Source organism: Choloepus didactylus, chromosome 16 (assembly GCF_015220235.1).
Source record: "Choloepus didactylus isolate mChoDid1 chromosome 16, mChoDid1.pri, whole genome shotgun sequence".
Taxonomy (NCBI): Eukaryota; Metazoa; Chordata; class Mammalia; order Pilosa; family Megalonychidae; genus Choloepus; species Choloepus didactylus.
The window spans coordinates 56196928-56222658 of NC_051322.1; the positions used below are offsets into that span (position 1 = coordinate 56196928).

A 25731-nucleotide genomic window follows, 5' to 3' on the forward strand; every position below is an offset into this window, starting at 1 on the left:
TACCATATTCCCAATATGGACTGTAGTACTTGGCTTATACTCAGTGATTATTAGATGAATTTTGAATGAGTTACAGGTAGACATAATTTTCTTCTCATTCTAATTTCAGAGGGTTAAGGTTATAATTTCTGTAGTAGATTTGATATCTATTAATTTATGAGGAATTTTTCCTTGATTAATTCAGTAAGTATTTATAGCATTTTACTTTGCCAGATACTGTTAGACAAGTCTGTCTTTATAAAACTTAGAGTCTACTACAGGAGCCAGATGATGAAATAGATTCTTATAGAGGGCATAACATACCAGAAGCAACAGCAATTGATGAGTTCCAGCAAATAATTCACTAAGACTGGGATGGGGAGATGGTGCAGAATAAAGAGAAAGTCAAGGCTAGGTAGATTGAAGCAGGGTCTTCTTGAAAGACTTTGTAACATTTGACTAAAGAGTTTGAGTCTTATCCTGGGCAGTTAGAATCACTGAAAAGATTTTAGTCAAGGGAGAGATTTAATCAGATTTGCTTCTTAGAAAGAATACTCTGTGGCCTTGAAAAGGATTAGAGGACAGGCCTGAAAGCAGGACAGCCAGTTGCAGGAATCCAAGACAGGTAGTTAGGCCTTAACCAAGTTAGTGACTGGGGAAAAGGAAAGGAAGATCAGAGCAGAGAGATACTCAGAAAATAGATAAACTGTATAAATGATAGCTGATGCAGATTGAATGTGGGTAATAAAGGAGAAGGTGGGTCAGAGATGACTGCCAGGTTTATGGCATCAGTCACTGGGAGAAGGTGACTAAGGCACGGTATAGAGGGCATCGAGGAAGATGAGTTCACTTTTGGGCATGTGGACATCCAAGGCAGGCTGTCCTACTTGTCCAGGAAAAACTTGGGAATCTTTAGTACCGGAAGTCACCTGAATAAATGTGGTCATCGAGGCTTAAGGAGTGAATGTTGTCACCAGGAGAAGTATGGTTGAAAAAGTTTGAAATCAGAGGATTGAATATTGACACTTAAAAGACAGGTGGATGAAAGGGAACCAGTGGTAAAGCACAGAGAAAGAGCAGCCAGAGAGGAGAAGACCTAGAAGAGAACAAGGGAGGCCAGGGGAGACAGTTGTTCCAAGAAAGCACATGTCCCTCTGATGAATACTGCCAAGAAGTTAAGGTAAGAACTGAAATGTGTCCATTGGCTTTGGTAGCCAGGAGGTCACTGGGGACTTGGATGAGAAAAGTTTTAGAAGCGTGACAGAAGAAGCAGCCAGATGACAATGAGCAGAGGGGTGAATGGAAGGGCAGGAAGTAGGAGTCATGTAGACCATAAGCCCATCCACGTAGACCGCCATAATCTATGAATAGTTACGGTTTGTTCCTTCCTTTCAATCCTTATACCTTTTATTTCTTTTTCTTGTTCTCAATGTACTGGCGTCCAAGACAATGTTGAATAGAAACCAAGATAGTGGGAATCCATGTTTCATCCATGATTTTTAAAAAATGCATGCTTCTAACTTCTAATGAGGCACTGTTAAGAATGATACTTAAATAAATACCACTTATTAAGTTAATGAAGTTCCCTTTCATTCTTATATTGAATTTTTTTATCATGAAAGGGTGGTGAATTTTATAAAGTACTCTTTCTGTATCTGTTAAGAGGATCATATATTTTTCCTTTAATTTGTGATGGTTTTAAATTATATTCTTAGACTTTTCTAGGGATAAGCCATCCCTATTCCTGGAATATATATTATGACATATTATCTTTATCTTTAACATTTTCCTGTCTTTTCGCTTTGTTATTATTGATTGCATCTATTTCTTTTAAATTAATTTTTGAAGTTACCTGTTACTTCTTTTTGAGTTTATTATCCCGCCCCCAAATATATGTTTATTATCCTCTGTTTCTTGAAAGTGGATAATTTGTTCTTTTCCAGATTTCATGTTGTATATTTCTTAGCTGTAGTATGTTGTAATTTAGTGACTATAACATTGCTTGCTTTATCCATGACTTCTGATTATTTTAGAGACTTTAATGTTGTATTTTCTTAAACGTCATCTTTCCAGGCTGCTAATGTGTGTAGTCTGGATTACTGCCCTCCTAATATTTAAAACACCTAAAACTTTTGGAAGGTTTTGACAGCTTCCAGTTTATTTTCTCTCTCACTCAGAAGTCTATTATTCCCCAATTCTTTGTTTTCCCTGCTTGGCGCTTCTCTTCACTTCTCTCCCCGCCTTGCAGCACACTTTCTTTCTTACCTCACTAGTCATAATGAACCTTCTCTCCCTTGATTCTTTGAGCGGCGGAAGAATGACCGTCATTCCCCTGCTCCCTGCCCCCCACTTTTTTTCTTCTCTTCCCTTAATTCTCTACCCCCCCTATACTTTAAGTAGTTTTCCAGTATCCACTCAACATGTTCCATCCTGCCCTTTCCTTCTCAGAACCTTGGCCCCAGAACCAAAGAGGAAGGAGGCAGGATAACCGGTGCCTTTTCGTTAGATGCCCAAAGGCTCACCGTTTGTTACCACGTGCTCTCCCAGCAATCCGCCTAAAGGCAGAGCCAGAGAGAGCATGGGGACAGCCTAGGAAATAAGTATGTGTGGTAGAATATGAACCTGCTGTTAATTGTGACTGTTGACCCAAAGGCCCCACATTCCTCCTGTATCACAGGATTATTGACTCTCCCCTTGGCAGGCTGCTGTGAGATTCAAATGAGATAAGGGTAAACCCATCATTATTATCTAAGATAGTCTTCCCAGTTCAGGAGTAGAGCAGTGGAACAGAAGTGGTCTGTGGCATGGTGTGTAAAATGAGAGAAACCCTGATGGGAAGCTCCAGGAGGCCGTGGTAGGGACAAGAAGCACAGGAGTCTGCTCGGCGGTTGGAGGTTCAGGGGAGAGGACTGTCCTCTGGTGGAGGAGCGCTCAGAGCCTCCCAGGCTGGAGACGGTGAACACATGGTTACACGGTGGCTGGAGGGGCACTAGGCTTCTGTGATGTCATCTGTTCCTTGAACTGTTTGCTGTTTGCTGCAATTAGGAGGCTGTGCCTTTTTGAGCTTACTTGAGAAATCAGCCTTCACAAATAATCAGGTTTCTGTGAGAGAGGTTTCTTGTTATTCTGGGTTCTCAACAGCTAAATTAGAAATGAAGCTTGTGACTGTATTCCTCCTTAGTAAAATTTCTGGCTCGTGATGGAAACCATTTAATTTTGAATTTTTCCTTCATTTATTTTTATTATTTTACTTTGAGTTTAACAAATGAGTTGTTTAAAGTCACAAACTTATAGTATCAGTCTTCGATTGTGGAAATGGGAGACACCTTAGAGCATGTGTGGTCTGGTAGTTTTCAAAGGTTTTATTGAGGGGGTGATGCCAGCACCACCAAAGAACACAGCTTGAGAATGATTGAAGCAGACCAGGGCCTGCAGAGTCAGTGACTTGTCCAACCTTATGTAGTTGGAAGGGGTTAAAACTTACAGAGCTAAATCCAGGTTTCTGTCTCCAGTTTAGTGCTGAAGAGCAAACTCAACCAAGTCACGCATTGCTTGAATTAGGAAAAGTCAGCCGTTAGAGAAGACAGTTCACCACCTCTCAGAGGTGGTGTGGCCATCTCTACAAGCGAATTTCTCAATTTATGCAAAGGGCATCAACTTTAAAAATGAGATAAACAGAAGCTCAGGACTGTGTTGGAATGGCCTCAGATTTTGCACGAATACCTGTCTTCCAGGTTCTCAATGGGAAATTGCTGTCCAGTTTTTTGTAAAATTTTTGCTTGATAGAAGCCATATTTTTGGTAGATAGAAGACTCATCCATTTCTCTAAATAGTCTAAAATATTAATCTAGGCTATCAGAATGCTTGATTTTATGAAAAATGGCCCTTACTGAGTTGTAAGTTGGTGTTTTATCATCAATGTCTATGAAGGGGCATTTAAAAAAATAGTTTAATTGATACTGTTGATTATTTTGCTCTCTAATACTCTTACTCCCCAAATATTACCCTGGATGAGAAATTAGAGCTAAGGGCAAAGAGGGAGTTTGTTTTCCCTAAAGAACTGACATTTTTTTTTCCTTGTGGACAATTAAAAGCCTATAATTGATTGTATTTCTCTTTCTGTTTTGGCCTTAAGAGAATTCAGAGCCAGAGAGGTGGCTCGTCGACAGTGTCCACATTGGTGCCATCACTTTTAGGCTCTATCCCCAGACTGTGTCAGAGCCTTACTGTTTGGAAATCACTGGATTATAGTATTCTCTTGTGAATTACTCAAATGTGATTGTGCACTAGAGTGCACATAAAAGTCAGGTGATTATATGTCGAGATTTTCTACAAGTAGTAAAGACACTGTAAATAGTTGTTAAAATGTTAGGGATATATTTTAAGGTTCTGTCAAAAAATGTATACATTTTCATATTAGTTGACATTGTTATAGATTACTTAGTTTAGCTTCAAGGACCCAAATTAAAATATATGGCAAATGGTACTATGGGAACCTTTTTCCTTTATGTTAATGTAAATCAACACAACTATAAATATTTAGGCTAAATTTGGGGAAAAATTTACACATAATCTCATTTTCTATCCAAGTGTTAACTCTAGAGTTATTATCAGACCCTCTTCTTCTTTTGGCCCCTTAACTGAGCTGTGGAATGGTGATTTTTTAAACTATTCAGAGGTTGCTCTGGTTGCATGTGGTGGAGGGTGCATAGCGCCTATTAACTGCTCCACTTCTCTCTTTTTCCTCTAGTTGGTTAAAAAACAACTGCACAAAGTGGGGATGATTCTTAAGGTTTGCATGGACTTAAGACTTGATTTCAACCCCCCCCCAAAATATATCTGTACTCTACTTTTACATTTATTATTTTTTTATACTTTGGAAGCCAAATGTTGATTTACTATTATATTTTGAAGGATAATTATTTAGTTGAAAATAATTTTTTCTGCAAAGTTAACATAGGAGAATAAAAGTAAAACATTAATCACCACAGATATAAAATACTAGAGGAGGAAATTAATATACTTGAGCAGAGTTAAGCCTACCTTCAAATGTACGTAGGAACTAATAAAGTAGAATATGTATATTTACTCAAACAACTAAAAAAAATTAACTTCAACAATAGAAAAGAACAGGGAATTTAATATATTCTGTAATAACTTAGTATTCTTTGATCTTTAGCCATAGTTAGGAATATAAAATTTCAACAAATGTTCAAGTCAAAGGAAAAATTTAAGAATATGATAGGAACATGGGAATACTTTAACCACAAAATTATAAAAGGGGTCTTACAGGTCGTCTAATTTTTTTACCATTTGCAGGGATCCTCTCTGTAACTTCCTGTCAGCTTGATGGGTCCTTTTATGCCATATGTAAACAGTGGACATATAGGCAGTATTTATGGGCATATGGGGCAATGGTTAAGAGTATGGAGTGTGAGTCAAACAAACCTGGATTTGAATACAGGCTCTGTCACTTGCTAGCTATGTGATCCTTGCCATGTGACATGATCTCACTGTTTCTTCATTGGTAATAATCCCTACATCACCATTACAGGATTGTGGGCGGAATTTACGAGATAGTCTATGTCAAATATTTAGCACAGCACCTGGCATGTAGTAAATGTACATAGATGTTGTCTCCTGCTGCTGCTGCTATTATTCATGAATTGCCCTTAAAGCCACTTATGCCACTGTAGGAAAACGAGACATGGTAGAAAGTTAAAACATACATTAAGGTGAAATTTTACCTCCTAATTTTTTATTCATAGTTCCAAGTCTGCATTCTGCAGAAAAGCTTGTTTCCTGTCTTGTGACAATCCCTTGGGTATTTGGAGTGACTAGTAAATTCTTCTTTTCCACAGGCCATATACCTCCAAATTTCTTCAGCTGTTGGTACTGTCAAATTTTCCAGACCCTACATTTTCTCACTCTTCACTGATCCCTCTCAGGTTTTTGTTTTTTCTTTTTCCTTAAAATTTTTCTTCCAGAACTGACTCTAGTGTTCCACAAGAAGTTCAAGTGCAGGTTGTGCCCATCCCCAGTGGGATCTCTGTCCTGATCAAGAGAGGGCCAGTTGCCACGGTGGCTTATGGGGCTCTTGGCCGGGCCCTACTCCTCTACTGCTTGGCCTTGCCTTTGCATCTCACTCACCCTGCGTGCTTTTTCCAAGGACAGGGCCTCCTGCTGGTCCTCAAACATGTGAGCCGATTCCTACCTACCTACCTCAGTTGAAGCTGTTCATCTGCTCCCCACCCCCTGCACCCCCAATGCTCTCAGGGTGCACGCCCTCACTTTTATCGCCTTCTAGTCCAATTGCACCTTCTCAGTGACTCCCCTAGCCCCATTACAGCCCCATTCCCCAGTATTCCCTACTACACCCTTTCCAGCTTTATTTTTGCCTTTAGCATTTTCCACCATCTCACATACTGAATGTTTCACTTATTTACCTTGTTTCTTTCCTCACAGTAGACAGTAAGTTCTGTGAGTGCAGGAGTTTTGTCTGTTTTATTCTCTGCTGACTCCCTGGGGCCCGGAATGCCAGGCATTATGTGGGTGGTTGATGAACATTTGTTGCATAAAGAGCACAGTGGAATAATTGATGTCCCTGACCTGGACATGAAGCTGCTAATTGAGCTAAGAACGTCATTGTGCTACTTAGAAGTTGCATAATACTGGGCTTGGAAGGGATATAGCAACACCAGTTCACAGTCATTTTTTATTCTTTTGAAAGCATCAGAAAAAACTTTTAAGCACACCTGAAGAAGGGAGCATAAGGAGCCATGGTCATTGTTTTAGGACTTTGGGAATTTTCAAATCACTTTGTTACTTAATAAATTAGTATTTTATTTGCATATGATTTTATTGGCTCATAAAGTTTTCTTGTAATATACAATTAAATATAGGCTATTTAAAACAAGACTATTTGCTATTTGAATATATTGTAACAGAGCTTTCTAACTAACAGGCTTAAAATAAATGATCTTTTCATTCCTAAGGGCAGCCAGAGCCCTCACACTAGTTGCTTGGTTTGTTCGGGGTACCATACAAAAGCTTACGTTCTGTGTGTGTCCTGACTTGCAAAACTTGGGAAACATGGCTTTAAGATTCTTAAATGTTTTTTTTCAGTTAGAGATAAAACCTACTGAGTTGTGATTCCAGCATATTTTGGTACTTTTTTCCTCTCTGGTTTGAAAAACATGAAAACAAGAGAACATCAACTTTCTATAAACAACAAAGCTATTGTAGTTCTGAACTTAATGTTTGACATATACAGAAAGCTATTTTCAGAGACAGAGTTAAAGGCATTAAAAAAGTGGAGTTGGAAATCATGGGATAGATGTACTATGGAATAAAAAGGAAAGAACTATTTATATGTGCAACCTGAATGAATCTAAAAGGTATTTTAGTGAGTGAAGGAAGCCAGACACAAAAGAGTACATCCAGCATGATTCCATTTACTTGAAGCTCAAGAACAGACAAACGTAACCAATGGATATAGAAATCAGAGCAGTGGTCTCCTGGGGTGGGCATGGGGGAGAGTGACAGTAACCAGCACACAAGGATGTGTGGGTAGGGACAATAGAAACATTCCCTGACTCTCTGTTTTGATAGAAGTACTGGTTGCATTGGTATATATTTGTCAAAATTCATTGAACTGTACCCTTGAAAAGGGTACAGTTGTATATATAATAATCTCTTACAGTTCATTTTTTAAAAAGAGTTGGTATGGTGTTACTTGTGCTACATACGGCTCTCATTTTTGTCAGCAGAACTATCAACTACAGAACCCCTGAATGACTTCTGAAAATAAGATTTGTTTAGATTATGGTTAAATTTCTCTGGTTTTAACAATGATTGTTTACCTCTTGAGGCATATCTCTAAAAGAGAAATTTATTTCCAGGATGCATAAACTATATAAGTGTGTGGTGAGTGATTTTATATAAGAGTAAGCTATTTTTAGGCAGAAGCTTTGCAACCATGATGAGACTGGTGCACATGACAGTCTCAGGCTGGGTTCTGAGGCTCAACATCCAAGGAAGTCCTGGATCTTGCGCTACTTGAGTGCCCTGCAAACATCTATTCCTAAACAGAAGTATGTTAAAATACTTTGATTATAAAAATATGATATAAATATATATGCATATATGTGTGTGTGTATATATATATATTATATATATATATGGAAGATATACAGAAATATACAGAAAGCTGTTTTCTGTAAAGTACACAGAGGAATATAAAAAATAGAACCCAGCAACCACTGGCCAGATTTTGGTGTATCTTATTCTTATTAGTGTGCAAACATGCAAATTACAGGGGACACTACTGGTTAATATCCTGCATCATTTTCAGTAGTATCAGAGTGTTTTTTTTTTTCCTTTGTAGTACATATTCTTTGAAAATATGTTTAAAACTGCATAAGAAATGTATTATTGTTTTAACTCCCAATGGAATATGAATGGTATTTTTACTATGCCCCTATTATTGCTAAATTTTACCATTTTTATAGCTTTATTGAGGTGTAATTGACGTATCATAAGCTACACATATTTAAAGTGTAGTTTAATGAGTTTTCACATGTTTATACTAGTGAAACCATCACCACAATGAAGATAATGTATACTTATATTACTTGCAAATGTTTCTTCCTGCCTCTTTGTAATACCTCCCACTGTTTTTCACCCCCACTCCAGGCAACCATTGGACTGCTTTCCTTTACTATACCTCGGTAAATATTTTCTGGAATTTTACATAAATGGAAGTATGTACTCTTTTTTTTTTTTTGGCCTGGCTTCATTAAGACAGAGAAGAAATTATTTTGAGATTCATCCATGTTTTATGTATCAATCATTAATTCCTTTTTATTGCTGAGTAGTATGCCATTGGATGACTATACTACAATTTATCTATTCACTGTTTGATGAACGTTTAGGTTGTTTCCAGTTTGGGACTATTAAAAATATAGCTTCTGGGAATATTTGTGTGCAAGTCTTTGTGTGGACATAGTGTTTCATTTCTCTTAGGTAAATACCTAGGAGGAGTAGAGCCAGGTCATGAGGTGAACATATGTGTTTTTGTTTTGTTTGTACTTTTTTTTTTTTAAGGTAAAATTTGAATAACATGAAGTTAACCATTTTAAAGTGTACGATTAATGGAATTGAGTACACTTACAATGTTGTGCAGCCATCACCTCTATGTAGTTCCAGAACATTGTTTTCTTTTTGTTTGTTTGTTTTTTTAATATTATAGCAATACTAGTGGGTATGAAGTGGTATCTCATTGTGGTTTTGATTTTGATTTCTTTAATGAATAAAGATGTTGAACATCTTTTCATGTGCTTGTTGACCATTTGTATATCTTTGGAGAAATGTCTCTTCAAGTTCTTGTCCCATTTTTAAATTGTGTTGGTTGTCTTTTTGCCATTGTTGAGTTATAAGAGTTCTTTAGATATTCTGGGTAAGTGACCCTTATTGGCTTTCTGCTTACACATATTTTCTGCCATTCTGTAGGATGCCTTTTCACTTTATGAATAGTTTCATTTGATGCACAGAATTTTCTAATTTTGATGGAAGTCCAGTTTATCTCTTTTTTTCCTTTGGTGTTGTTACATGTTTAACTTTTTTGCCAAATTAGTTTCCAAAGGGTTGTACCTTTTTACATTCCTGCCAGCAGTTTGAGTATTCCAGTTGCCTCACCAACTTTTGGCATGGTTAGTCTTTTTAATTTTGGTCATTCTAGTTGGTGTGTACTATGTATATCATTGTGGTTTTAATTTGAAATTCCCTTTAAAATGAGTTACATTACAATGAATAATAATGTTGGGCATCATTTCATTTGTTTCTTTGCCATCCATATGTCTTCTGTGGTGAACTGTCTGTCCAAATCTTTTGACCTTTTTAAAGCTGGTTTGTTTGTTATTCTACTGCTAAGAATTCTTTATATATTCTAGATACAAATCCTTTGTTGAATATATGTTTTGCAAATATTCTCTCCCAGTCTGTTGCTTGCCTTTTCATTTTATTAGCAATATCTTTTGAAGAGAAAAGTTCTAATTTTGATTCAGTCCAATTTTACAACTTTTTTCTTTCCTTTTTCTTGCTTTTTTGTGTCCTATTGAAGAAATCTTTGCCAAACCCGTGGTCACTAAAGTTTTCTCCTGTGTTTTCTTCCAGAAGTTTTCTAGTTTTAGCTTTTAGGTTTGGGTCTATGATACATTAGGAGTTAATTTGTGTGTGTTTGTGTGTGTGGTGTGTGTGTATTTGAAATGTATATATATATAGCTAAGAGAAATTAAATACCTAAATAAGTAGATATGTCCTTTTATCAGATATATATTACTGTTAAGTAATATCAGATTTGTGTCAGATTACTCAATATTGTCAAAGTATAGAGTCAAAGTAATCCTAGTTAAAAATTCCAACAGTTTTTTGTAGAATTGACAAAATTCCAACATTTTTTGTATAATTGTCAAGCTAATTCTGAAATTTATGTAGACATGCAAGGACCTAGAAAAGTCAAGACAATTTTGAAAAAAAAGAACAAAATTGCAGAACTTATACTACCTGATTTTTAACATTTTTTATAAGACTACAGAAACCTAAAGAGTGTGGTAATGATAAAAGAACAGACACATAGATTAATGAAACATATTAGAGAGTCGAGAAGTAGACCTACACATGCATATTCAACTGATTCTTGATAATGGTGTTAGGGTAGTTCAAAGGGGAAAGGATTGTATTTTTGGGTTGTAGTTGATGTTGACTTTGTGTATTGATCTTATACCTAGCAACCTGACTAAACTTTCTTAGTAAATCTAAATAATTCTGTATTCTTTGGCTTTTCTATGTAGACAGCCAGCTCTTTTAAAAATGACAGTTTTGTTTCTTTATTTCTAATTCTTCTTTTGTTTTCTTGACTAAATGTATTATTAGGGCAGTGTGATACAATGTTGACAAGAACTTGTGATAGTAATTCTTAATTTGTTCCTTATTTTAAGGAAATGCTTTTAATGTTTTAGCATTAAGAAAGATGTTTGCTCTAAGTGTTTTTGGTAGATTTTTTTTCAGGACACTTTATATTAAAGAAATTCCTATTATACACAAACATATATATGTATATATACATACATAATTTTTTAAGCTTAGTTTTCCAATTGGTTTTCTTTTATCAGGTGGTTTTTCTGCATCTATCGGAATGATCTTCTGATTTTCTACATTAATCCATTGGAAATGTAGAAACTTATTAATTTATCAATGTAGGATCATATTAATAGATTGTCTTGAAGTCACACTCACCTTACATTCCTAGAATAAACACCCAATGCAGTTGTGTTCTATTTCCGTTTTATACATAATTCATTTGCTAATATTTTATGATTTTAAAAATCCATATTTATTATTGATATTGACCTTTCTTGTATTTTTCTTACATTTTGATATTGAGTTTATCAAAATCTTCAAAAAATTTTGGACAAAATTAATATTCCATCAGTGTGATATTTATTCATATACAAAGTTTTTGCATAAAACATTTTTAGTTAGTTATATACTATTGAGAATATATCCTCCTTAGTACATTTTTCCTTTAATGGTTCATTAAAAAATTAGTTTTTGTAGTTCATTATTCAAACAGAGTTTAGCTGAGACAAAACGAAAGCATCTGTGATTTTCCATAGGGCACATATCCTGCACGAACTTAATTGTTTTCTCGTATCTTCATCAGTCTTGTCTGTGTGTCTTACAGCAGTGTTTTCTAACAAAGGAATATATCTTTAGCTTTTCACCATTCTGTTTTCTGTCTCCTATTTCAAACTTCTCTTTGTAATTGGAAGTAAGTATTTCCACAAATGATTTGTGTGCTTCTTTTTTTTTTTTTAAGAAACTCCTTAGAGTTTCTAAACATTTGTTATTAAATTTAGTGGACATATTTTAAGCTTTGGCTTGAGTGTTGTATGACTTTAAATATCACTGAAAAAAAGTTTGGGAGGTTCGTCTTCATCCTCTGCATGCTTAGATTTTAAATGTTGAGCCACATGTCATGGCTTCATATGCTTACTGGTTCATATTGCAAGGCATTATACATAAATACAGAGTGTCCTGCATTATATACATACATCAACATTGCCTATGATTGTCTTGATTATTTGAATGTAGAGAACTGGCTTATTGTCAACTGATTATATGAGATGTTTTTACCAGGGTGGCTGATGGAGAGCTCACACTAGCACTAGATAACCTTTGCCATTTTCTGTTTGTTCACTTTGCTCATGTCATTAGCATTATCGTCAGTCCAGGGTTTCTTTGCAACAGTCTTTGTGCTATGGGTATATGCTGTGAGCTAACTAAAACTGGGTAATATGGTGTAAACCTTTGTACCCAAGCTCCTGTGAACTCCAGTGCATACCCCAAAAGCTGGTGCCTCTGTTAGTCTCTTTCCTGAAGTTACTGTGCATCCTACACTGGCTCTTAACTATGTGACACAGGGAGCATGCCAAATCACCAGTGTTGATTTGTATATATAACATTTCTGTATGTATAATTTTTATCTAATATTTCAGACAAAAATAAATACAAAATACCTTCTAATATTGTTTTCCCCTTATCTCGTGGGAGCACAACACCCCACCTTGGAGACTATAACTGAAGGTAATAAGGAACCATTGATGGTTTTAAATAAAGAAGTGATACTTGGTTTGCATTTTTAATAGATGAGCTGGGCAGGAGTGTGAAGTGTCTCTCCTGCTAGACTATAATCTTCTTAAGGATTAACCAATCTCTTCTTTTGCTTTGTAATACTCACCATGCAATAGTAATAGGTGTCCAGTAGAAATTTTATTTTTTAACTAAACTGAAATTTTTCTAAATCAGTAGTTTTTATCCTGGAGCCATCAGAATAATCTCTGGTGTTAAGAAAAATTAAATCTATTAGTTAGTATTAGCATTTAACAAATCAGCCCAAACCCTAACCAAATAAAAGCAGATTGATAAGTTAGAGATTTATTTTTTCCTTTGCCTAAATACCTGGTGTGGCACCTTCAGGTTAGGGGCTATTCCAGGTTTCAGATTCTAGTCAGCAGGAACGAGAAAGGGCCAGGAAAAGGGGTGTGCCCTTTAAGGAGCTGTGCTGGTTTGTATATATTTATGTCACCCCAGAAAAAGCCATATTCTTTAATGCAGTCTTGTGGGGGCAGATGTATTAGTGGATTAGGTTGGAACCTGGTTCAGTATTTCCATGGAGGTGTGGCCATGCGCATTCAGTGTGGGCCTTGATTAGTTTACTAGAGCCTTATATAAGCTCAGACATAAGGAGCTTGCTGCTGGAGCTGAGACAGATATTTTGAAGACAGCTCTTGGAAGCTGGTGCAGACATTTTGGAGAACACCATTTTGGAACGCAACCTGGGAGCAAGCAGACTCCAGCCACGTGCCTTCCCAGCTAACAGAGGTTTTCTGATGCCATTGGCCATCCTCCAGTGAAGGTACCCAGTTGTCGGTTACTTTAGACACTTTATGGACTTAAGACCGTAATTTTGTAACCAAATAAACCCCCTTTATAAAAACCAATCCATTTCTGGTGTTTTGCATTCCAGCAACATTAGCAAACCTCAACAGGAGTGCTGATAAATTCTGCACAGTACTTCCGTGTTTTTTGGCCATAACTTAGTTATATGGCCCCAGTTGCACGACAGCCTGAAAAAGTCTTTTAGCTGGAGGGCAGTGTACCCAGCTGAAAAATGAGGTTTTTACCCAGAAGGTGAGGATGGGTGTTGGACGGCTATTGAAAGTCTTTGTCCCAGTGCGCATACCAGGCTCATGTTCTTGGAAGTCTTGGTTCACCTGGCTGGGGTAGACCTGGGCCTTCTGATTAAAAAACAACACGAAACAAACCGTAGCCAATCTTGATATGCCCATCTGGATTGAGAACTTCTGCCCTAAACTGGTTTTGAACTGAACAGGGCCACCAGTGCCTGGAATGGAAGCTGTTCCCTCGGAGGGCATGGATTCATCCACATTCCAAATCTAAATGAACTTGTCATTTTACAGGGATGTGACTCCAGAGCAGAGACCTGAGGAAAAGTTCTGACAAATGCTTTGCTGCTGTGCAGAGAACACTCCCCACCCCCATCCACACCGCCACCCCCACTGTTTGCCTGGTTCACTAGTTTGCTAACACCTGTTGGAAAAAAAAAGGCAGGTGATGAAACCCTCATGAACGTGTTTTCTATGAACATTGTTAATGGGAGCTTAGTTATTGGCGTGGACTGGAAAGCTTGTGAGATTTGGAGTTAAAAGTTCTTGGTTTCAGTTATTCCTCTGCTTACCTTTGGCAAGGTATTTTAAAGTTTATGGTCTTCAGTTTATATACATATACATATGCATTCCTTATAGGGTTGCTTTGTGGATTTAATAAACGAATAACAGTATATAAAGTCGTTTCTAAACCAGAAAATGCTATGTATATACTTTATCATCACTAGTAGAAATAGAAACAGTTCTGTTGGCAGAACCATGTTTTACAAAATGTTCATGAAGTAAGTCCCTTTTGGTTAGAAATATCCTCGTACTGAAGTTAAGAATAATGAAAGTTTTAGAGATATTTTTGCTCAGGGCCCTACACTTAAGTCATATCTTTCTTGGTAAATTTTGAGATGCTTAACTTGTTAAAGACATCTTATCATGAAAAGTTATTTTGCATTGTCTCAGTGCCCCTCTACACCTCCTCTGTTAGTACACACCATCATATTCATTCATTTGAAAATGCTTTTTCAATACTTAGACCCTACCCTTCAGCATGTCCCAGACACCATTTCAGGCACTGGGGATACAAGAGTGAACACATTTTTAATGGAGAGTGATTTAAAAAAAAAAAAAAAAGACTTTAAATTTTCGGAGACTTTACTGACTAGATTAATTTAAAATTTTACCATTTTTCTATAGCCAACACTGATTTATTACATTTCATTGACATGTATTTACAATACATTTAATTTTTACCATTATAATGACAATTTAACATTCTGTTCTGTAACTTACATGATGATGTGTAAAAACCTCTTGAGATTTTTGCTGCATTATACTAACAATTTGGAATAATTTGGAAAGTACACATCAACGTGCATAGTGCTTTTAGGAATATAATCCTGTGAGTGCTATGTCAGGAATGTAAAATGTACGTAGTTATGGAAATTTTAAGTTATTTTTTAAATTCCTTAGGTGAGTGTTAAAATCTGGTCAAGTAGTTCAACTTTGCAATCAAACAAGAAAATTATTGCAAGATTTTAGTTGTGGCAAGTTATTTTAAGAGAGCCACTGAGCAAAGCAGTGGAGTAAATGTATATTGAATACACTATTAGTAGCATATCGTGGGAGTGAATGGTACTTTTGTTTCAGAAGATATGTTTCTACTATTTTTTTTAAAGAAACTTAAAAGCTAAGCTTATTCATTATATTGTCTTTTACATATAGCACTAGTTTCCCATTGGTTTTTAATTTTGATGGGGAGTTTTTTTTAAATCAGTCTGACAAAAGTAAGTATCAAATATTCTGAATTTATGTTGATTCTTCCAAGTATCATGGTCATTTTGCTTTTAAAACCCCCCATTTTTGTACTAAGCATTTCTTGAGTGCCTGTGATGGACTGGGTTGTCTTAGATATTGGTGGCAGCCAGCAGCCAGTTGTCCCCAAATTCCTCCTCAATTTAAATGTCTTCAGACAACTTTTGGAAGTAATTGATTTAAGAGTTTATTAGCAGAAACTTCAGTTTAATGAGTTCCAGTGAAGTTTTTACTTCAGCATGTCAGTGTCCAGGTAAGTCCTCACCTTCTCTGCATAGTGGAGCAGGAGGGAGGGAGGGCAGAGAGGTTCTGAGCGGGATTTCCCTTTCTCTTGATTGAGCCAAATTGAGGAAGATGGCAGTGTCCATAAGAAAAGGCATTTTTAATGATGCAGGAGCTGGTCACATCCGCTGAATGGGAAGAGAAAATTCTTGAGCAGCTGTACCTTGTTGGATTGACTGGGTCAGCATGAGTGAGGTTTTGTGGGGCCTTGGGGCTGCTTTAGTTTTTAATCTGAGGGTGAACAACTTTTATGCTGTGTGTAACATCAAGAGTTTGCAGGCTTCTTGTTACATCAGATGCTGTGACCTATAGGTTGCTGACTTCTTTGTTCCCAATTCTCTTAGATTCTTTATATGCACTGGGAAAATAGAAGCAATTAGAAAACAATTTTGTTACATATACCCAGCCTTTTTGAATCTGCGCACATACACTCTACCTTTTCTCCTGCAGCCACCAATGAACTGTCCGTGCTATTAGCAAAGGACAGCCCTTACACTTGTGGATTAGATCCTGTCCCTTTTTGCAAACTGAAGAACATCATTCCGTCAGTTCTCCCCTCTCACTCCTACATCATTAATTTTTCTTTCTCTGTTGAACTTTTCCATTCAGTGTAAAAACATGTGGGATTTTCTTTCATGATTAAGCCTTATTGAACTCACCTCTTGCAATTTGCTGCCCCAATTTCACCTTCCTCTTTTAGCAGAATTTCCTAAGAATGGTCTGTACTTGGCTCTCTCCAAGTTTTCTTCTCTCATTGTCTCTTGACTCATTCCAATCAGGTGTTTGCCTCCAATATCCCCTTAAGATTCCACTGAAACTGTCCTTGCCAAGTTGGCCATTGGACTCCACATTACGAAATCTAGTGGTCGTTCCTTAGTTCTCGTGTTATTTGATCTTTGGTATTTGATATAGTTAACCACGTTTTCTTCAAATTCTTTAGGCTTCCGGGATACCACACACTCCTACTTTTATTCCTACCTTTTTGTCCTCTCTTGTTTTTTTGTTTCTTCTGTAGATTTTTTCTCATCTTTCCTACTGAGGTTCAGTCCTTGGATTTCTTCTTGTTTCTACCCTACTTTCTCCCTTAGTGACCCTTTGTAGTCTTATGGTTTAAAATATAATCTGTTTACAGCTGACTCCCAGGTTTGTGTTTAAGGCCCAGGACTCTTCCCGGAACACCTGATTTGATACTAACTGTGTACTTGACTTCTACACTTGTACTTTTGATAGCACCTCACACTCATCATATACACAGCAGAATTCCCGCTTGTCCCTCTTCCTCCTGCTTCTTCCCTGTCTTCGGTGAGGATGACTCTGTCCTTCCGGTTGTTCAGGCCAGAACCATGGAATCATCCTCGATTCCACTTTTCTTTTATATTCCATGTTCAGTGTGTCTGCAAATAATTTAGGCTTTCCTTCAAAATACTTCCAGGCTCTGACCACTTTGCAATATCTCCCTTATTGTTACCTTGGCCCATCTCCCACCTGGGTTGTTGTGGTAACCTCCTAAAGGATCCTCTTGATTCTGCCCTTGACCCGACTTGCCTTGGTCTGTTATTCAGTGTATCAACCAGAGGGATTGAATTAAAATGTAAATCAAATAATGTTATTTCTCTGCTCAGCACCTTTCAATGGCTTGCTGTCTCAGGGTCAAAGCCAGTGTTCTGACAGGTGGTCTGCAAGCCCTATGCAACCTCCCTCCTCAGCCATAGTTGGCATGCACATCCCTACCTCATCTCTGTTTCCTCCTGTTCAGAAGACTCTGCCTTGGTCAGGGGGCACATTTATTTGTAAATAAGTGTCTTCATTTAGAGGAAGGAAAGACTGATAAAAGATTTCAGGAACATAAGGAAATTCATTACATTTGAGAGAGCAGTGACAGCATGGGTTATCAAGAAGGGCATTAGAGTCAGACAAAAACCCTGAAATCTGATGTGCTCAAAGGTGCTCTGTAAATCTACAAAACAAAGCCAGCATATACCTAATCTGTCACAAGGATATATTTCCATACTTGATCATGCCTGAGACATGGGGTCAAAGCTTAATTTTCCTGGGCCCTGGAGGTGAGAGTGTGATCCAGCCTGGCAGTGGGTTTGGAAGTAAGGTTGGTCATTTGCATTCACGAGAGAGCTCTGTCTTCCTCCACAGAAACAGTGTGGTCGTCTGATGTGTGGGCAGAAGAGCGCTCATTGGCTGTAATAGAAGAGCTTGTAACAGCTGTATGGCACCAGCAAGGAGTCACTCAAAGCACTTATCTTTAAAAAGTTTTAAAGTGAGAATATTGTTTGTCCTATAACCATGTCAATGCTATTCCTTATTCATGTAGATAAAAGTAGGTACATTTTTAATTTAAGATTTAGTATTTCATTTTTGTCCCCAAGAAAGGAGGACTGCATATTTCCTCCTGATCGAGTTGGTGTCATGTATTCTTGGTTATCACAATACTCCTGGCTTTGGGACTTTGAATGGGTAAACATTCATAAAGAAGCATGATCCATTCTTTGTGATCTTGATGACATAAAAATTTATGCTCAGTTGTGTGTACACACATAAAGGACTTAGAAGGATATGTCAAACTGTAAACTGCTTGTGATTCTGGATGACTTTTGTGTTCTTTGCTTCTTGTGTTTTCCAGTTTTCTGTATCGCACAATTAACTTTAAAGTTTGGCAAAAAATGTTATTTTAAAATCCTTAAAAAAAAAGAGATTTAGTATTTCAGTCTCAAGTTAATCCATGCTTTGTTATTGAAGTCACATATTCAGTAACAAAGAAGAAATGAGTAGGAATAATGCCGTGGAACTAACCAGAAATATTGCCAGGTGAACGCTACACTGGACTGATCAAGTGCAAAATTTTACCTCTTGTCGTTGGAATATCGGACACAGTATTCTGTGAATAATCATCATTTACTCCCCACTTAGTGGTGTACCTTTCCCAGATTTAATTATTTTATTTGCCTGATTTAACCTCTTTGAACCGTAAATATCATTTATAGAATGAGAGAGTAGATAAAACATGTATAAGCTGGCCAGCACATGACTGTTTTTAAAACTGTGGCTTCTTTTGCTGGCATTCGTTCACTGTCAGTGTAAAGAATACTTTGGAAGGGTTCACTGTGAATTTCACCTGCCAGCATGAAATGAAGCAAAAGGAAAGATTTTTCATACTGAAGTCTTTTTGAGGATATTATGGAAAGGCTGAAATGTGTTTTAGTCTTCAGAAACTTCCAGACATGGAGTAGTGGATTTATTTACTCTTAAGCCTATGATGGTTCAGTTCTTCAATTTTTTCCCAGTGAAAAGCCTAACATTTATGTTTGCTTAATTATATATTGATTTTTGTTGTGGAAAAGTCCTAGGGTTGTGAGTGTAAATTTTGTATGTGAATTTGAAATAGGTCAGCCTTATTCTAGAAATGTTCTAATGTAATGATAAACCCAGCCTTATTCTAGAAATGTTCTAATGTAATTATAAACACATATGTGAGGGTCCACTAATTTTATGAAGGAGGCTCTTTATTCCTTTAATAATAACTAGGATAATTATTATAGCTTGAAGTTTTAAAAAACAATATGCATATGATATCATGCATGTAGGTGCATATTATAACATTGTGCATTAGATTAGAAAGAGGTCTTGCAAAAGGGCACTGTTTCTGTTATAGTTTCTAAGCTTGCAAGTGGGAATGTGGAATGACAGCTAAAAGTAAGATGAAGATTTTATTAACTTGTACTCTGAGTATTTCTTTTTCTATAGTTCTAATCTTTAATTGCAGGACTTTCCCTAGGTGTTTATGAAATACTGAGATTGTAGAGGATTTGGTATTCCATTGTTCCAGGGATCCTTCTAACTGACTGAAAAATATTGGGGGCAGTTAGGTATGTTCTTAGACGCTTCTATGAAGCAATGAGGAAGCTTTTTACAAGCGCAGTTTCTGTGATATATACCCACTCACTTGTATACATCATTTTACATCATGGGAGAAATTGTCGTTTTTGGACAGTTTTATAGTAAGATATCTTCAGTGCAGAAAATCCTGTTACACTTGGAACTAATAAAAGTATACCCATATCAAATGAAAGATTAAAATAAGGCAAGAAATAGAGCATGGTTAGGGCCTCTTCTCCCTCTCTCTCTTCTGCTTCCCACCCCTTTCTCTCCTTCCCTTAAGAACATCTGAGCACAGATGTAGATGTTGCAGAATTGAAGTGATGCTTCTTTTAGGTGGATAAATGATAAATTGGATTTTGAATAACATTTTTTGAGAGATCTGCATATTTTTGGCCTTGATCATTTATTTGGCCACTTTACTGAAATATGCTAGGTGAATTTAGGAATTAAATTTATGTACTTGTTAAATAGAAGGGATAATTTAACTGATTCTTATATTTAATGATACAGTGTCAGCAGCACATTTGCACTTTGATATTTCAAAGCTAAATGGAGGGAGTGAGCACAGGGTGAAAGAGATCAGATCTTCTTGCAGTGTTGTTTTTGGAGTCAACAAATATTCTAATATTTTCATTCAAAAGAAGGATCATTTTGGACGTTGTGCTCTACTTTATAGTCAGTCCTTTTTTGTAGATAAATTGTTTAATTCATCAGACAGAGGAAGAACAGTTTTTTGTTGTTTTTTTTTTTCAAATTGACTCCACCCATAGTAAGAGTATTTTCCTCTGTGGAGATATAGTTTAAATTATATATCAGCAAGTGTTTTTTTTTTTTTTTTTTTTTTTACCAGTTCTTAAAAATTGTAAGTTATGTAAGAATTTACATTTTTTCCCCACTTTTCATGTCCCCTCTGCTCATTATTGCTCACCTTTTATTGCTGTTTCTATTTCACTATCACAGCTTAAATAATAATGATCTGGTTGCTGTAAAGATAACCACTGAAGTGCTGGAGGCCTGACACTATACCCAAGACAATAAAGGCTTAACCCTGTGTCTCCAGCAAGTTTAGCATTTCAATACAACTATGTTTTATATGTATCTTAGATGTGTTCACATAAGAGATATATATCTTACATGCTTACGTTTGTGTTTGTGTGTGTGTGTTTTATATCAGGGACTGGCTCTGGGAGTGTTACACCTAACGTGTGGCCATCAGGTCCTCAGGGTCACAAAGGGCTCTACATCAGAACAAAAAAGAGACTGCTTCATCCTTGGGGTCCAAGAGGAGGAGAAGGTCAGAGGGACTGTGAGGAAGTGAAAGAGGGCTAGATTCAGCGGGGAGGGGTGAGTCATTCACACAAGCAGCCAGGAGAGAGTTCTAACGCAGCTCACAAAACCCAGAAGTGGGAGCTTTGACCTGGAGAGATCTTGGAGGTTTTCCACCCAGTGCTTTTCTAACAGTCCGTGCGGCCCCTGGGTTTGGCCTGAGCAGAGGGGAATGTCAGAGGTGGGACATGTGGTTCATACCAGTGCCCAGTGCAGTTCTGCCTTGTGAAACATGTTTCCTATTTTGGGATTATATTTGAAAATTAGGTTTTGTTTCTAAAGGAGAAAGAGAGAGAGTTTGAAGAGCACTGAACTGAAGACTACTATGAGATTAGGTGATAGTACAGTCCTCTTATTTTTATAGGTGAGGAAACTAGGCAGCCAGAGGCTTTTCCGAGACTATACATTGTGTCAATAGAACCCAACTTTTCTGACTCCTGTTTGCAGTAGTGCATTGGCTCCGGACATTGAGGTATATCACGGGATAATTGTGATTTCTGGAGTTGTAATACAGACATGAGTGAAACTGTCCATCCCAAATCCAGTACCTGCTATTTTACATGAGGATTAGGTTCCTTAAATTTCAACTGCAAAAGTTCAAATGCTGTTGAACCAATTAGAAGGGTTAGATTGTATCTTCAGGGGCACAGAATCAAACCAGGCTTTGCCGTTTATGTAATTTATGTTTAATTTTTTTTTAAATGTGCCTAATTTGAGGTAAAATGTGGAACTGAAACAATTATAATATATATAGTTACCCCTGGCAGCTTGTTTCCCTTCATTTGGCTTGCAAACTATGCTGGAAGTCATCGGAATGATTATATCTCATGGTGTAAATGTGCTACACACATTTGAATATTTAGCATGATTTTAATTCTTTGTTTAAAAACTTGCTGACACTGGCGTCTTAATTTCGTGATCGATGTTGAGAGAGATTCCTGTTTTTACAGTTTTATATGATTTCTGAGTTGACTGATGTTCTTATATTAGCGTCCTGAGTGCGTGAGCTGGATTTGTTTGCTAGTTCTTCATCTCTTTTTGCTAGCTGGAGCCGGTGTGAGAGAAGGCCCCATGGCTCCTCCACATGCATGTAACAGGACTGTTTGCATTTCTGGTGTTGGGATCAAACTGGATCAAAAACAAGTAATTTTCACATCCTTCTGAGTAGGCCCAAGTCTCCTATCCTGCTGAAGTCTTTTTTGTATATCTGTTTTCTTCTAGGTGAGGAATTTTAAATTGGAACAAGAGCAAGAAAAAAACAAAATTTTGTCAGAAGCCCTGGAGACCCTAGCCACTGAACATCATGAATTAGAGCAGTCTCTGGTTAAAGGGTCACCACCTCTCAGCATCCTTAGTGAGGATGAGTTCTATGATGCGCTGTCAGGTAATTCGAGAATCCTTCTATCTGTGTTATTTGTGATTTAGACCAGCCCGTAAATGTGTTCTTAGGGCAGACACCACTTTGAGTTTCTTGGAATGAACAGATAGAAATGTATTGATATAGCTCCAGAATGGCCTATTTTTTGTGTCATGTTAGAAATTTGGAATGAAAGCCTAGGAATTTGGAATGAAAGCCATCTCTGAGTTGGCCCATGTTGTAGGCTTATGCTATGCACAAATCTGATTTCTTCCTTTATCCAATGACCATTTACTACATATCACCTGGTGCCAGCTGTGATTTCATGTTCTAGAGATAGACAGGTCGACAGTCCTTGGCCTCAGAGAGGTTAGAGTAAAGGATGCAGTACAGTTGGTTGCAGTACTGGATGCCAAGGGACAGAGTAGAGGTTAGACCACGGTGTGGCTAGAGCAGAGAAAAGGAAGTGCTTACCTTTGCCTCAGAAACACATGCCCCGGGACAGCATAGCGTCACGGCCAGGAACACAGCTTCCTAAGCCAGGCTGTCCAAACTTGAGTCCTGCCCCAGGGAGCCAGTGGTGTGACCTTGGGCAAGCCCCGTGATCTCTCTGGTTCTCAATTTCCACATAGGTAGAATGGAGATTTTTATAGTTTCCATCTCAACAGGCTGAATGAATTCACCTGTTTCAGAAGTGATTCAAATAGTGACTGGTGCCCATGATATGTTTACTCAATGGGAGGTGCACATGGGGAATTGAGGAAGTGCTACTAAGTAGTTTTGACCTTTTAGGAATTTACTTTTGGAGTTCTTAAGACAGGTGTGGATGGTATGGGAGGGGGAAGGGTGTGTGGAGGTGAGTGGTTGTAGATCAGTGAGATTGAGAAAAATGGATTCTTTTATGGGAGGAAATTACATGCTTATATAATAGGTGACCATAATACAATTACTGGGTTTCACATAACCTGACCTGTGGAAACAGAAGCTTGGTAGATATGAAGAGAAGGCTCAATTAAGGCCATTCCTTCCACATTTGCTCTGGCATCTATCTCCTTGGACTTTTGTTTAGTTATTGCAACTCTTGCCTCCATTTTCAATACCACACATTTTAAATACTAACTTAAAATTCCTGTATTAGTTTTCTAATGCTGCTATAAATAATTACCACAAACTTAGTGGCTTAAACAATACAGATTTATTTTCTCATAGTTTTGGAGGTCAGATGTCCTAGAATCAAGGTGTCACAGGGCTGTGTTCTTTCTGGAGACTCTGAGAGAGAATCCATCTCTCCTCGCCTCTTCTGGCTTCTGGAAGCTGCCTGCATTCTTCGGCTCGTGGTCTCATCAAAGCCAGCAGTGTAGCATCTCCCAATCTCTCTCGCTTTCTGTCCCTGACTGTCCTGCCTCCCTCTTGTAAGGACCCTTGTGATTACATTGGGCCCACCTGGATAATCCAAAATAATCTCCCCATTTCAAGATCCTTACCTTAATCCTGTCTGTAAAGTCTCTTCACCATATGAGGTAACATTTGCAGGTTCCAGAGGTTAGGATATGGACATCTTTGGGGAACCATTGTTCTGACTACCACAATTACCAAATCAATCTCTCCACCTAGACCTCTTGTTAGAGAATTTTATACTCAGCTGTCAGCCTGACATATAAAAAACAAATTCTTGATCTTCTTACCAAATCCTGTTCCTCCTGGGGTTTCCCCATTTGAGTACCTGATCCCTCTTCTACCTCCTGAAGCGAGAAGCCTGAGTACTCATAACATTCTTCTCGTTTGGACCACACCTTGCTTCTATCCGTGTCCTTTTAGGTAGTGCAGTGGTTAAAAGTGCAGGTGTGGGCAGGAAGACTATTGATAAATCATGGCTCTACCACTTCCCTCACTCTCTTCCTCTTGGGAAAGTTGCTTACGTTTTCCGTCCCTCATTTCTTCATCTACATATGGGTCACAGTGTTATCATGAGGGATAAGTTAGGGTATTTGAAGGGGATTTAAAACATTGCCCTGCATTCCAGGGGATGGTAAATGTTCATCTCACGATCACTCTCTGTGCTGCACCCATCTCATCCCTGCTGCCGTCACCTCCTTGGCAGCAGCCTCTTAACTGATTTCCATGCTTCCAGTGTTGTCCTCCAGAAATTCATTCTGTACACACCATCCTCAGTGATATTTTTTAGACAATCAAATCATTGCTTTCTGCTTCCTAAAAATCTTTCAGTGGCTTCTCATTGCACTTAGAGTACAATTCAGACTTCTAATGGGACCAGGAGGTCCTTGCCATAACGAAGCCCTGCCCATTTCTTCAAACTTACCTTGTTCTGTTGTCCTCTCCACTCTCTCCCTCTCACCACTGGGCCCCCTCCAGCTCCTTTCATGCACTAGAGATGTCACGCAAATGGGCTGGGGCTTAACGATAAGAAGAAAAATCATACAGACTGCAATGAAGCTTTTTTTTTTTTAATGCAATGACTTTTTTTTACTTTATCAAAAAATTAAAAAACTAATTCAAACAAAACAAAGGAATAAGAAAAACAATCTTAAATAACTACATTGAATGAAGCTTATTTTTAATCACTGAATCAGAGTAATAGATTAAATCAAGCCTATCCTAATATTGAGAAGATTGTGAAGAAAGATTTTAAAAGGTACTTCTCTTAAAATAGTTTTAAATCGTATTCACTAAACGCTTAATCTTTTAAAAAGTTGCTTATAACTTGTGTTACTTCCTTTTAAATAAGAGGATAATTTTATTTTTAGATCTAAAGTCCATGTGATTCCCTGTTTCCCTGTATCATGTCCTCTTAAGCTTTTTCTGATAATCAGGATCAGTGAAAATCTAATACACTAGACAAAACCATTACGCAGAGCCAACAGTGTAGTAGAATAATTTTTCTAGTCCTGTGGGATCTCTTGAGAAAATTATTTTTCCAGTATGCTCAGTGATTTCATGTAATTCCATAAAGCAACTAATTTCTTTGTCACAATTTGCTTAAATTGCATTATGTAAAATTATTTAAAAGGCGATAAATCTAATGAAGCATGGCATTTTGTCATTTTGTGTGTGGGTGTATTTAAGGAATGAAATGGCTATGTTCAGTGAAATTTTGGCAACAACTTTAAGTGGATGTTTCCTGGAAAAGGGGCCAAACATTCGTGCATATTGAAGTAAAAAGATTTAATGAGATGCTAAAAGCTGACTGGTTCTATGAAAAAACTTCATTCTGCAAGCAAATAAAGTGATATAAATCTGTAGTAGGAACCAGTTTCTACCCTCTTACTTTTACTTGTACTTTGTGCTACCCTCTTTTCCTACCAAGCCCTCACCTACCTCTCA

The 25731-nt window shown here is 37.4% G+C and overlaps 1 protein-coding gene across 8 annotated transcripts in view; it reads left to right on the forward strand.

The window, feature by feature from the left end:
* Window positions 1–25731, forward strand: part of OSBPL1A (oxysterol binding protein like 1A) — a 360414-nt gene that overhangs the window by 224564 nt on the left and 110119 nt on the right. For 6 of the 8 annotated variants that reach the window (XM_037806384.1, XM_037806381.1, XM_037806383.1 and 3 more), the window contains one exon: window positions 22254–22416. The exons of the other annotated variants lie outside the window; for them this stretch is intronic. In XM_037806384.1, coding sequence (XP_037662312.1) covers window positions 22254–22416 — 163 coding nt within the window. The remainder of the gene's footprint in view (window positions 1–22253; window positions 22417–25731) is intronic. 8 annotated transcript variants of the gene reach the window in all.